At 41.0% G+C, this 12,905-nt stretch overlaps 1 protein-coding gene across 1 annotated transcript in view; it reads right to left on the bottom strand.

Moving 5' to 3' along the window:
• The window catches only part of LOC100872722 (adhesion molecule nephrin), a 55,125-nt gene extending 44,436 nt beyond the window's left edge, over positions 1 to 10,689 (bottom strand). The window contains exons 1-2 of the mRNA XM_086902699.1: positions 10,540 to 10,689; positions 6,278 to 6,804 (exon numbers count right to left, since the gene is read on the bottom strand). Of these exons, the coding sequence (XP_086758825.1) occupies positions 6,278 to 6,338 (61 nt within the window). The 5' untranslated portion in view covers positions 6,339 to 6,804; positions 10,540 to 10,689. The remainder of the gene's footprint in view (positions 1 to 6,277; positions 6,805 to 10,539) is intronic.
• Between the last annotated feature and the right edge of the window lie 2,216 nt (positions 10,690 to 12,905).

Genomic DNA, 12,905 nt, shown 5'->3' with positions numbered 1-12,905 from the left:
CGTATATCGAATCGACAGAATTAACTCGAGAGACCGCAACGAGACCGCGCGTGTGTTTGGAGCGGTGGTCCGTTCTAATTGTAAGTAGAGGAAATGTAATTATCTTAATCCGAATTGCCTCGAAAGAATATTTTAACCCGTTTTTTCCCGGCCGAACCTTAATTTATCCTTCGTTCATATTATATCGCCCGTCCACAATTTTTTTCGTTAATTTTTCAAAAAACCTTCTCGAATCGAAAGCTAACATACGAGCAACGAAAAATCAACTTGAAAAGGTGAATCAAATTTACCTATTTTCTAACTTTTCGTTTCGCAACGAGGCTTGGTAATTTTGCCGTGTAAAAAATTTTTACACATCCGTTCATATCCGTTCGTCGCGACGGAAACGCTACCTTCCTCCTTATTGAGGATTCTTATTTTAAAAAGAAACAATCCCTTAATATTATTTCATCGACGAATATTATGAATGCGGGGGAACGACGAAGAGATCGATGGGTTGAAACACTTGGCCGAAGATAAAGAAACGAGTCGGCGGAACGTTATTGTGGCTTTATTAGCGCGATGATCTAACGCTAATATCTTTCCGCTAATAAACGTTGCACGCCGCCACGTGATTCGATAACATAAATCCTACGGGGATTAAGTGTTACCATACACGAAGACAAAATTAATACCGGCTCGGACGATAGGTGGGTAACGGTGTAATAAATAACGCGAGTCCTTTTTATAAATCTTTAAATCCCGCTGTAATTTCAGTAAGATTAGATTCTATATCGGGCATTGAAAAGAAATATCCTTTCTTAATAAAAATTATCCTCGATACGCGTAATACGGGATACGGGATAATACGGTATCTTTCAAAATTTATATTAGGCGAAATATTTTTATAGAATTCTTTTTGTCTTCTTCTTTTTCTTTTTTTAATGGTAATTTACCATTTTATCATTATTAGCTCTATCCCCGTTATTTCATATATTTTCGAAACTACGAATCTTTGTTCGATCGAAATACGAATAAATTGGTTTTAATCATCTTTTCTCCCCGAGATTCCAAACGACGTATTCCGTTTTAATTATGAAACTTTGTGTTTTTCTAAGAAATTCTTCGATTAGCACAGCTCCAGTGTCGAATATTTTATTTTTTAAGCGATAATCGCTGATCCGGCGAGTATTTCGTAGAGTGATTCGAGCGAAAGAACGGATCCAGATCTATCGACCAATGTTGTTAGTAAGAGTTGTCCTCTTCTTTCAGAAAAGAATACCAAATTATCCCGTTCACGTGACGATAGTTTCGCCATTCGTTCAGACGAATTTTCATTAGCGTCCAACCATTGTTCGTATAGTTATCCATTTCTCGTCACGGGAAATATAATTCTATTGAAAAATGGACTTTTATCGTTTCGAGCGATAGTTGGAAACGTCGCAATTTTTGATCCTCTGTCAGTTGGCGCGATACCCGCTTTTCCCATTTTTTTCACTTCGCCCGTTGCAAATGTCTGAGAACTGTCGTTCGAGATAACTCTGCGCGGATGTGTTTGTTCGTGGATTAGCTTCCACTTTGGCTTTCAATTTATCTTTGCTCGACATGGATTTCGGCCCATCTCGTTTCCCCGAAAAGATTCTCATTTCCACATTTCCTGAATTTTTGAAACCACCGCTCCTCTCGTCGATCGAATCTCCTCCGAAAAGGTGATCTCGTATTTCGATACGCTTCGGCTGCATTTCTCGAAACACAGTCTCAGAATCTCAAAAAAGAACTCAAGCAGGTGTAAGAGGGGAAAATAAAATGCTGAGCGAAATATTGGGTTAAGTTTAATAGAATCGCAGTCATTTTGTTTATTCCAAAACTGGTATCGAAGAAGAAGAAGAAGAAGAAGAAGAAGAAGAAGAATAAATCGCGTTATCTAAGAGCGAGGGGAGTCGCGAATTGAATTGCAGGTGACAGTATGGCGATCGATTAAGATCGCCACGCGTCATCCAAATTAATCGAATGGCCTGTATCGATCGACGCGTATCGGATGTAACGTTATTATTGTAAAGCGCGGAGCATCCCAACATTTACGAAAATCGCCACCTCCTAGCCTCGTATCAATTTACATTTAAGCGGAGGAATAATACAAAGATACAACGATATCGCGCTAAATGTCAATTTTAGTTGAACACCGTTTTCGTAGATTGAGCGCGATGTATTCCACTTGGTGGCACGAATACGATGCGCACAACTTGTTTTCAAAGTAAAATGACACAAACGTTAAAAGCATCGAAACAAAAATGTTGCAGCATTGGGCTTGCGATCCAGCTCGCTACACGCGTATATACACGCGCATCTACGTGTTACTTTCTCGAAAATATCGTCGAATAATAATCCTACGGTGTATTGTGAAAAATCGTTTCAACCTTGTCTCTCTCTCTCTCTCTCTCTCATGTTTTCTCTACGTTACGTTTTTATCATGGTTTATTTTTACGATCGGTTTAACGCTCTCGTCGCGTTATTCAAGAAAATTAAGAATCGAACGATCCTCGCGATTATCCCGTTGAAAACGGGATTATTATCGTTCGTTAATACTTGAACAAGTCCAAGTAAAAAAAGGTTTACATTTCAGCGTAAAAAACACGCGCATGATGTAATATAAAATTTAAAGAATTTTTAAATTCCTCACTCAAATGGTTTATTTTTCGCGGTAGATGGTAAACCAGATGATGTATATCTTTTCATTTTCATTTTCGGAGCAAATATAGAGTCGAGGATAGAGTTAGTTTTGTGAAAAAAAGAAAAAAAAAGAGAAGAAAAAAGGAAGAAAGAAAGAAAGAAAAATAAATAAAGATAGGAGAATGCAACGTTGAATATGGTAGTATTGTTCAAAGCCATGTCATCAGGCTGAAGAAGCATCGGAAAGCTCTCGACAACTTCAATAAAACCTGTTTCCACGTGTACATATACGAAGGTAGGAACGTTATCCACGGCCATATGGGAACCGTAAACTGTACGATCCATTGGGGTGTACGAAAGAAAGAAGAGGGTGCGTGGAGAGAAAAAAGAAGAAAAAAAAAAAAAAAAAAAGGTCGGCGACGGTAGAAAACTAGGGACACGTAGTAATTCGTGGACCACGCCTCGATGCTTGTAAAACTTGGATGTACGTGGTGCGTGCGCGCGTGCGTGCGTGCGTACTCGTCGATGCAAACACGCGTGCGACCCCGATTCGATTGCACCGGCGTAAGGTCCTCGCGACGCGCAACAAGCCTAGGGTCGCATCTCCGTCCAGTCATCCGGAAGAAGAATAGGCGTCGCCAGCTACTCCTTCGCCTCTTTCATCCATGCAAACGACAAAATGCGAACGAAAACACGTACACGCGCGAAAAATAAGAAAAGTAACGCGTTATTTGTTGTATTAAGAATTCATTCGTTTCGTCGCAAAGGATCATTTCGTAACGAAGATCATTAATATTTTTCATTCATGGAGATTTACGACAACGTTTTTTTTCTTTGTTTTCTCTTCTTCTTTTTTTTTTTTTCTTTTTGCCAGTCGGGAAGCTAGAGTTAAAACGCACGAGAGAAAAGCGCGAATAGCATCGTTTCACTGCTACCTTTTGTATAAAATATATATTTAGTTAATCATTTACACCTTTCCTTTGTCACGTGCAACAGTTTGTCACTCTATATATATACACACACACACACACACACACACACATATATATATGAACGTGTACGTATATAGAGTAAAAATGAATGGTGAAATAAGGAACGGTGTGACTCTGTTCAAATTTATAGATGGAAAAACTTCACAAAGAGATATTTTTATTTTTTAGAGAGAAAGAGAGAGGGAGGAAAAAAGAACGGATACACGAGCGATAAAGCACGATAAAGCATGACGAGTTGTTTTCTTTAAAATGAATTATCGGTTGATGTATTATTCATACAGCATTCGATCAACGTGTTTCAATGATTCACGCGTATCGTTTTAATCAACGTTTCGACTTCTATATATTTCGATACACGTATTATAAGCCAATTCTACGTCGAACAACCGATACCGCTACCGGTATCTCTTCATTTTTCTTCCTTTTTCCAGAGAAGATTTTTTTATCTATTTAAGATGATCGACGATTTCCTTCTATAACCGTATCAAAAATCGATCGCCACGATTATCTTAACGATCGTTAACCACCGTACAGCATGCGTTTATTTGTTATAACGGTTTTTTTTCGGTTGTCTATTTTTCGTTTTTTTTTTTTTTCTTTTTTTTTTTTTTAATAATACTTGATCGTTTAACGCACAGCAGCGAAGTAAAAGCGTTTCAAAATGAACAGCGAAACATTTCATCTTAAGTGCACTTTTAAACGATGAAATATTTTAAGAGACTCGATATTCGGTCTACGAGTATTTAAAATACGGATAAATACACCCGTGTACGCGTAGTATGGAAAAAATAATTAGTGAGAAAAGAGAGAGAGAGAGAGAGAGAGAAATCTATCTTACGAGATAGAAATACGACACGATGGTAAGGATTTCATTATTTTAGGATCTATTGTTGTGCGTCGACGAATGGAGTTTTTTTGTATATTTTTCTCTGTATTTCGAAAAAAATAATAACACGGGCTAATTTCAATCGAGTATGAAGATTCCTAAAGATATATATATATTGTATATACATTCGAAACGAATCTGCCATTTACGAATATCATTTCAATAAAAAAAGAAAAAAAAAAAAAGAGCATTTCACGAGAAAAACAAAAGAAGCTCGCTGCGTCGTTTCTACGCAGATATTGGAAAGCATTGTTATTATTTAGGACAAAAATCTGATATGCATATTCGAATGAAAACGTATTTAAGCTGCTATCGCTAAAAGAATATTCGTGTCGTTAATTATTTCTGTCCTTCCGTTTTAACTGGAGCATTAAATTCTCGGCTGTGTAACGGGGAATAAGAAAAAGAGAATTTCTCGCATTATTGCTCGTCACGTTGAGTGGCACGGAAACTTTGTTTTAGTTTTTGTAAAAAAAGGGGGGAGAGGAAAGAAAAAGAAGAAGAAGAAGAAGAAGAAGAAGGGAAAAGAAGCGAGCGACGAAGAAAAAAAGGCGAAAAAATAATGTTGTTGTTTTTAGCAAGTGCATCGTCGAAGTATGATAAATGATGATTCCACGTACAACAATAGATGCGTGCCATCTGATACGAGAAAAATCATCGAATTTCGTCGAATCTCTGTACAAAGATGAATTATTATTCGAAGAATATATCATTTTTTTTTTTTTTTTTTTATATATATAATTTTACGTAATTAAAACATTGCCCGTGTCATTGGAAACGAAAAGGATAAATGTTCGATAAATCGTATAACAAGATAATGTCTGTTAATAATTTGATGGACATAGGACAAATTTTTATATACATATATATATATATATATATGCACGTATAAGACAAAATCGAAACGAAACGTATGGAGATACGAGTAGGTTGAAATTTAATTTGAATTAATACTCTATTAATTCGTATTATGCGATAGATGTAGATACGTATTTACACGTGTGCGTATGTACTTACACGTACATATCAATTCATATAGACGAATGCAGTATCGAGTGATAATAATATCGAATCAATTTCACAGCATTTGTTTATTTTCAAAGTAATAATTTCGCATAGTTAATAAATTAATATTCGATCGAAAGAGGGGACGACGCGTGTCCCCTCGTTATTTTATTTTTGAAAACGAAATTAATTTTGATTACCGTCAAAAAATAAATTAAATACATAAAATAAAAATGGCTTTACACCATTTTCTAACATCATATAAGTAATGGAAAATCTGGAAGAGTTTCGAAAGAGTATCGATCCAAGTTGAAAAAAAAAAAATTCTTCCGGTCGACGGTCAATGTTTTTATCTTTCCGTGACGTGACCGTGTACGCACGCGAAACGTATAAAAGCGTAGGTTTCGATCGGGTTTTACGAGTGTACGCGGGAATAAAAATGCTCTCGAGGAAGGTAATGCGAGCATAGGTCAAAATCGAAACATCGAAACATCGTGGGGATCGATCGTGCACGAATAACACGTAAAAGCGGTAAAACTGGCGGGATGGATTAACGAAATCGCTTCTTAACATATATATATACATGCGTAATAGTAAAAAATAGTATCGGTGAAAACAATAGAATTTGAAAGGAGACGATTTGGATGGATGAGGGAGGGAGGGAGGGAGGGGGAGGTGGGGTGGGGTGGGGAAGCGAGAAGATTGACGATGAATAGGGGAAATACGAATGAGCAGTGGGACTAACCTTGAGCGTGGACGAGACGGAAGAAAGCGACGACAACGGGGAAAAGAAGGTGACACCGCATCTCTTCCTTTTTCCTCCAACTTTCCTTTCCTCCTGCTCGGGGTCCGCGCGCGCGCGCACACACACACACACACACTGTTTTCCCTTCTTTTCGTATTCAACTATTGTTTCACTTTTCACGCGATCCCGGGCGGAAGGGGAGGGGGCCGGGGGAGGAGGGGGGGTCGCTCGCAGCAAGGGAAAGGACGCGTTTTAATCGTTGCCCCGGCGTGGTATCGCGTGCCGGTTAATCGACGGGATTCGTTTCGACCGAGCCGTAACTCGATCATTTAACGTCACGAAAGATCCTGTATTCACTCATATCACCCGCCCGCTCGCGTTTCGCCAGATTTCCGCTCCCACTCTCTTCCTCCCCCTTATCGATTCTTCTTTTATTCTCACTTTTCCTCCTTTCTCACATCGGTATTACCATCGTCAACACTCACTCTTCTTCCTTCTTCTTCCACTTCTTCGATTCTTCTTCCAGTCTGCAATACAAACGACATTTACCATTAATCCTGTATCCTGTATCACCGACCTCGCGCACCCTTTACTCTATCCTCGAAACGGTGAAAACAAATATTTAGGATAGGAAATAATAACGATGATAATAATAATAATAATTGTGGACACGAGCAAACGTGGGACAAAGAAAAGGCGAAGAAAAAGGCTTTTCGATCGTAACGCGTCGATATCGATTCTAATTATCGGACCGATAACCGCTCGGACAAAGATCGCCGTTTCCTTCTTCTCTCGTCGTTCTTCGCTCCCGTTTCCTTATCGACTTTCTTTCTCGGATACGCGATACGAATATATGCGCCGTTGGCATATTGAAAAGGCAACATCGACTTTTTCCATGGATTTTATCGCCGATGATTGATGAACACGGTGAGGAACGCGTCTCTCTCTCTCTCTCTCGTCGTGCAACCTTATAGCGCAACTGTAACGCCGGTGTTGTGCCTTCGCTTACAAATCAAATACCACTAGCAAGGCTTCCGTTCCTCCTCTTCTTCCTTTTCTCCGCTCCAACTTTCCTTTCGACCCGCGCCATTCTCACCCTAAATCCTCCCAGTACCCGCCCCCTCATCCTGGACCCTGGCCACCAGCAACGCATAATTGAATAAAACTGCTAAGTGATTAATCGCATGAACCTCCGTCCAACTTCGTCCACCTACCCCACCTTTAAACGACGTTCACCGTATCGTTTCGCTTTTTTTCCACCGTGTCCCAATCCTCGAATACGCTTATTATCCACGTACGTACGCGATTACACCGTCAAATACGATTAACGAATTTTTATCCGTTATCGTCACTTCGTTTCGGATAATCGTTCGGACGCTCCATTCCTCTTCTTTTCTTTTCCTTTCCTTTCTTTCGACTCGACCATGATATTTTAAACTACGCGATGTTTCGCGATGATTCGAATCGCCCCGTCGAATCGAGTCATTCACTCCTTTCGATCGAGTTTTACAACAGTTTTAAAACTTGGCACGAGAGAATGGATTCGTTGGAAAGTAGAGGAATCAATGAATTTACCGGATTCTCGAGAAAGTTTCCGATCTTTGGAAAACGAGAAAGCGACTAGTTCGGAGTCACCGGGAACACGAGTTCCTTTCCCTCGCGATGATTTGTCGCCGACCGACAGAGTCCTCGTCGCGTTCACCGATAATTCCGTACACGCGAAATATTCTTCTCTCCATATTCTTCTTTCCCTCCTTCCCCCCCCCCCTCCCACGAATTCTCTCGTATTACGCGTATTAAAATTTGACACACGCGATGATATTTCCTCTCCTCCTCGATTCGATGGAAAAAAGTTTATCAAACGCAACGGTTGGAGCAACGGTGCAAGTTACCGCATCGAATCGAATTTGCTAATACGGCCACCGGCCCACAGGGGACTACTGCTCGTCGCCTCGTAGCAAACGTTGCGCGTTCTCAGGGAAAAGGGATTTTCATCCAGTCTGATCTAACGATTTGTGCCGAAATTCGCCATCTTGTCGTGCGTAACCATTCCTTGGTTATAACCGATCTGTATCCATTTTTGACGAATAATCTCATTCGTGCCCCATCTCCTTGTGTAAGATTCAGAAAAAGTGGAGGATTAACGCGATTGATCGGGCGGAATTTCGACGAAATCATTTAATCAACGATTAAATTTTTCATCGAAAATTAAACGGACCGAACCCTTACCTTCCTTCGTATTTCGTTCCAAGGTGGATAATTTAAATATTTGCGCGGATGGGAGGAGGGAGGGGCAGGGGGAAGTAATTTGTTTAATGGAAAGTAGACTTTTTTTTTTTTTTTTTAACTCGCGACAACACCTTTCGTAATACTTGGTAATGGTAAATTGTTCGCACACAGTGTGCGTTAATCTTAATTAATAATTAAAAGCAAAGCGAGACGAACGATGTGGAAAAAATGTGGGAAAGCGAAAAGAGCGGTGGTAAATTTTTTAACCGATTTGCTCGAAACACGCTATAAACTCGACGATTCGTCTTTGAATTCGAACGTTTTTATTTGTAAAAGAAAACTCGAGTTATTTATATACATACATATATATATATGTGTGTGTGTGTATATATAAATTGTTCAAACTATTAAATTTATCGAGAGATCGAAGAGGGAAAAATTTTCTTTTTTTTTTTTCACTCGTATTTATGAAGTTAGCGAATAAAAATCGGTAGAAGAGACTAAAAAGTTTCGAGGATTGTATTCGATTTGTTATTATTCCAACTACTTCCGAATACTCGTTAATATCGTTTATTTATTAACACGCGAAACTCACACGCCATCTAGAATTCCGTGTTTCATCGCTTCCGTGTTCTTCTTACGATCATCGTGCGAATTTAAACAGCTTCGCCATTTTCGTTCGTTAAATTCGTCGTAACGTCGATAAGGCGAAGGGTCGAGTACGAACACGAGTGGAACACGTACGCAATCACGCCCATTGTTTACGACGTAACGAAAACGAGTGGCAACTCTCTTACTCTCACCCCGGGTATAACCAGCGTGTTCTCGAATATATCTCGAAAACACTCGTCGATGTCATCGGCTCGTGTGGCGAAAAAACACGAGGGTTTTTTTTTTTTTTTTTTTTTTTTTCCTTCTTTTTTTTCCCGTCTCCCTCCTTTCTTTTTTTTTTTTTTTTTTGTTTTTCCCCGCGTTGTTCTCCGCCACAGCGAATCAATACGAATTAATTCGTCGATAAAAGTATCGTATCGGTGGAAATTTCGCGCGCCACCAGATCCCCAATTACCGAACGGTGTGGACCGAGAGAAAAACTCGTTGAACTCGTTAAGCCGCAACGGCGGTCCTGTTACCCGATCCCGGGTAACGCAACGATTCAAAACGTCGAATAAGATTGGACGTGCGGGAGGATGAAATCACGGCAAGGGTATATATGGATGGTATCCGGCGGCGATGTATCCCCATCACGCAGTCACGTACGTATACCTCTCCTCGCGACTTCTTCGATTTCGATAAATGCGAAAACGTGAAAAATAAAAATTCACCGCCTCGGTGATCGTAACGCGCCACTTTTCGCGTCGTATCGCGTCAAAATATTATAACGATATCTCCCTGGATATTCGATGGTGCCGATCGAATCGACCAAACCGATTTTACCCCTTTTTTCCTCTTCCCGAAAATATTTAAAAAAAAAGAAAGAAACACAATTTACTCGGGCAAAATAACAATCTACGTGTCTTCGATCGATTTAAGAAAGAAAAAAAAAAAAAAAAAAAGACGCGAGGAAAATATATATATACGGAGATACATATACGGAGAGAGAAAAGGATGAAAATCGGGATAACGCTACTTACGTTACGATATTGATAAACGAGCGTCGAGCTTTCGATCGATATCGGGCGTAGAAAAGATGCAAGAAATTGGGACGAGATCGATTCGAACGCGTTCGAAACGCGTTTGAACGTTGCACGAGATCGGGCGGAAGATCGAAGATTCCTGTCGTTCTTCCTCTCCCTCCCTCCCTCCCCCTCCCCTCCCCTCTTTTTACCTGTTGTTAGACGAATATGCGAAGAAAAACGAGGGGGAAGATTAACGAGGGGTCGAATTGTTTTCACGAGCAACGTTGGATAGAGCAACGTGTGTCGATTTGCGTCGGTCGGTGTATAAATAAAGAAGATAGAAGAAGAGGGCAGGGAAGGGAGGATAAGAATCGGAGGAAAGATCGGAGGGAGGACGGATGAATTCGCTCTTCTCACCGGGATACGTGTACACTCGTATACGCTCGATAGAAAAATTCACTTTTGGAACGAATCGGGAACGAAAAAGGGAGGCGAGGCGAAACGAGACGAGGCGAGGGCGAGGCGAAACACTACGCGTACACTCGCGATGGTCGCGGGCTGAATACTGGCGCGTCGTGCCGCCCGGACTTTTAGTTCGTGCCGCCACCGAGGAGCGTCGCGACGCTTTTCGCGCCCCCCACTCCACCGGTTCAGCCCTTGGGTTCAGCGTCAGCCGGCCGCCGGCCCTCTCAAATCGTCCGCCACGTTTCACGCTATCCCCACGACCCACCCTATCAAGCTTCGCCTCACCTCGCCCAGACTAGCCAACCCTAGCCTCGCCCCTCGCGCCCCATCCATCTCCTCTCCTATTTCCAACGTATCCGATCTTTCGACGACGACTCTCCCTTCGATACCCTTGTCTTTAACTCCTCAACTCCTACCTTTGTCTTCGTCTTCGTCTTCTTCTTATTTCCTTTTTTTTTTTATCCCCAACGACCGCGATTTCTCTCCCCTTCCATACGCATATATTTCTACCTTTTCATCGTTAACTTTTCTTTTCTTCTTTTTTTTTTCCGAAAAATTTTTCAAAAACGGATGAATTGAATTCTCGGGATGGAATGGAATTCGTTCTTAACGAATTCGAGTTGGCGCCGGTAAGTAAAGATTTTCAATATCCGTCGCGTCGATTAAACTTAATGTCGCGCTCGAAAATTTATTTATACTCGTCGGATTTCAGACTCTCTCTAAAAGCTCGTCCTCCCTCCTAGCTACCTAGTTGCGATTCTTCCAGGTTAATCCCTCTCGATCGAGCGAGGAAAGAGTAAGAATTGCGCGACTTACGTTTCTCGTTTTTTCCACGCGCGAAAATATTTACGGACTCGAGGCAACCGATTTTCTTCTTCTTCCTCGCGAACAACGGAACTAGTCGTTTTTCGAAACTACCCTCCAAATTCCCTTTCCAAAATTTAAGGCCTTTCTAATTGCTTAATAACGGCCGATCTTGACCGTTTATCGTAAGTTTCGCTCCACTTTCGGACCCGAATCTGGAATTTTACACTCCGCAAAGAGTCACTTTCCGAGCAGATCCATAATTATGGAAAATTTGCGCTCGACTCTCTCTCTCTCTCTCTCTCTCTCCGTTGAAACTGGAATATCGAAATATTTAAATGTAATATTTAAATAAGTTGTTCAAACTCTTATCGTTTCGACCAACGATATTTATATCGTCTCGGGATGATTTTTACATCGCGACGAAACTTTAAGATAAATTTCGAAAATATAATACAAAAATTTCAACGGGATAATATTTTTCACTCAACCAAGTACGTACTTCTTACGCGCGACAGAATCCTTCCTTTCGACACGAAGTGGAAAAAATGACGCGTGTCGTGCTCGTCAGAAAAGAAAATTCGCAATTTATTTTTCAAGCAAAACCACGTTATTAAAAAAAAATTTTTCTCTCTTTCTCTTGCTTCTACTTATTCCCAACTAGATCACGATCTACGCGTTTCCCATCGATCCTTCTATTTATCCCGGCTGAATCGGAAAAGGAAACTCGTTACTACTATTATTGCGAATCGTTCGTTCGTTCGTTTCAACGCACGTGTTGCGAGAGAATGTTAGAACGGAATCGATCGAAACGAGGATACCTTTATTTTTGATCGAAAAAAAGGATTCAAAAGTACGAGTACGAGTTATTAACTTGTTAATTTGTTGCTCGCCAACTGTAATCAAAGAAAAAGAAAAAAAAAAGAAAGACGAAGAAAAGAAGAGATAATCGGGAGGAGGCGTGGAAGAAACGAAGGATCGTTCCGTTCTTTATAATATGGAGTTTACTTTTGCCTCGTTACGAAATAAACTGTCGCGTCCCGAGGGAGAAAGACGTTTGCACGTCGCCGTACACGTATCGCGAGGAGAGCAGCAGCGACGGTTAGTTAACGCCGAGGGACTGTATACCCCGATCTCGCGCATCGAGATAACTGGGACGAGGCATCCAGGTTGACCAACCTCCCTTCTTCCTTCTGCGGGGCAACGGGGGGATTCGAAGGAAGGAAGGAAAGGCGTTTATCGATAGGACGCGTTTTAAGAGGAAGAAAGGAAGATGGAGCGAAGACAAATGGGTTATGAATTAATGGTCGGTGATGAAATCACGAGAACAAAGAGAGGATTGGAGATTCTCTATGGTTAGGTTGTCGGTCGGAAGGAGGGGGATACGGGTGAAAGGGCATGTCCGCGCGGATCCGGAAGCGAAGGGGGATGGAGAATGGATCCAGGTTGTTCCAGCCGCGTGCAATAAACGTGCGTTAAGCCGTGCGCATGTGGCCCAAACCCGTCGAGATTAT

The sequence above is a fragment of the Apis florea genome, unplaced genomic scaffold, assembly GCF_048593485.1.
Source record: "Apis florea isolate Af1SG1 unplaced genomic scaffold, ASM4859348v1 contig_2272_pilon, whole genome shotgun sequence".
NCBI classification, from domain to species: domain Eukaryota; kingdom Metazoa; phylum Arthropoda; class Insecta; order Hymenoptera; family Apidae; genus Apis; species Apis florea.
Note: the sequence above shows the minus strand (reverse complement) of the source record. Positions and strands in the feature narration are given on the sequence as shown.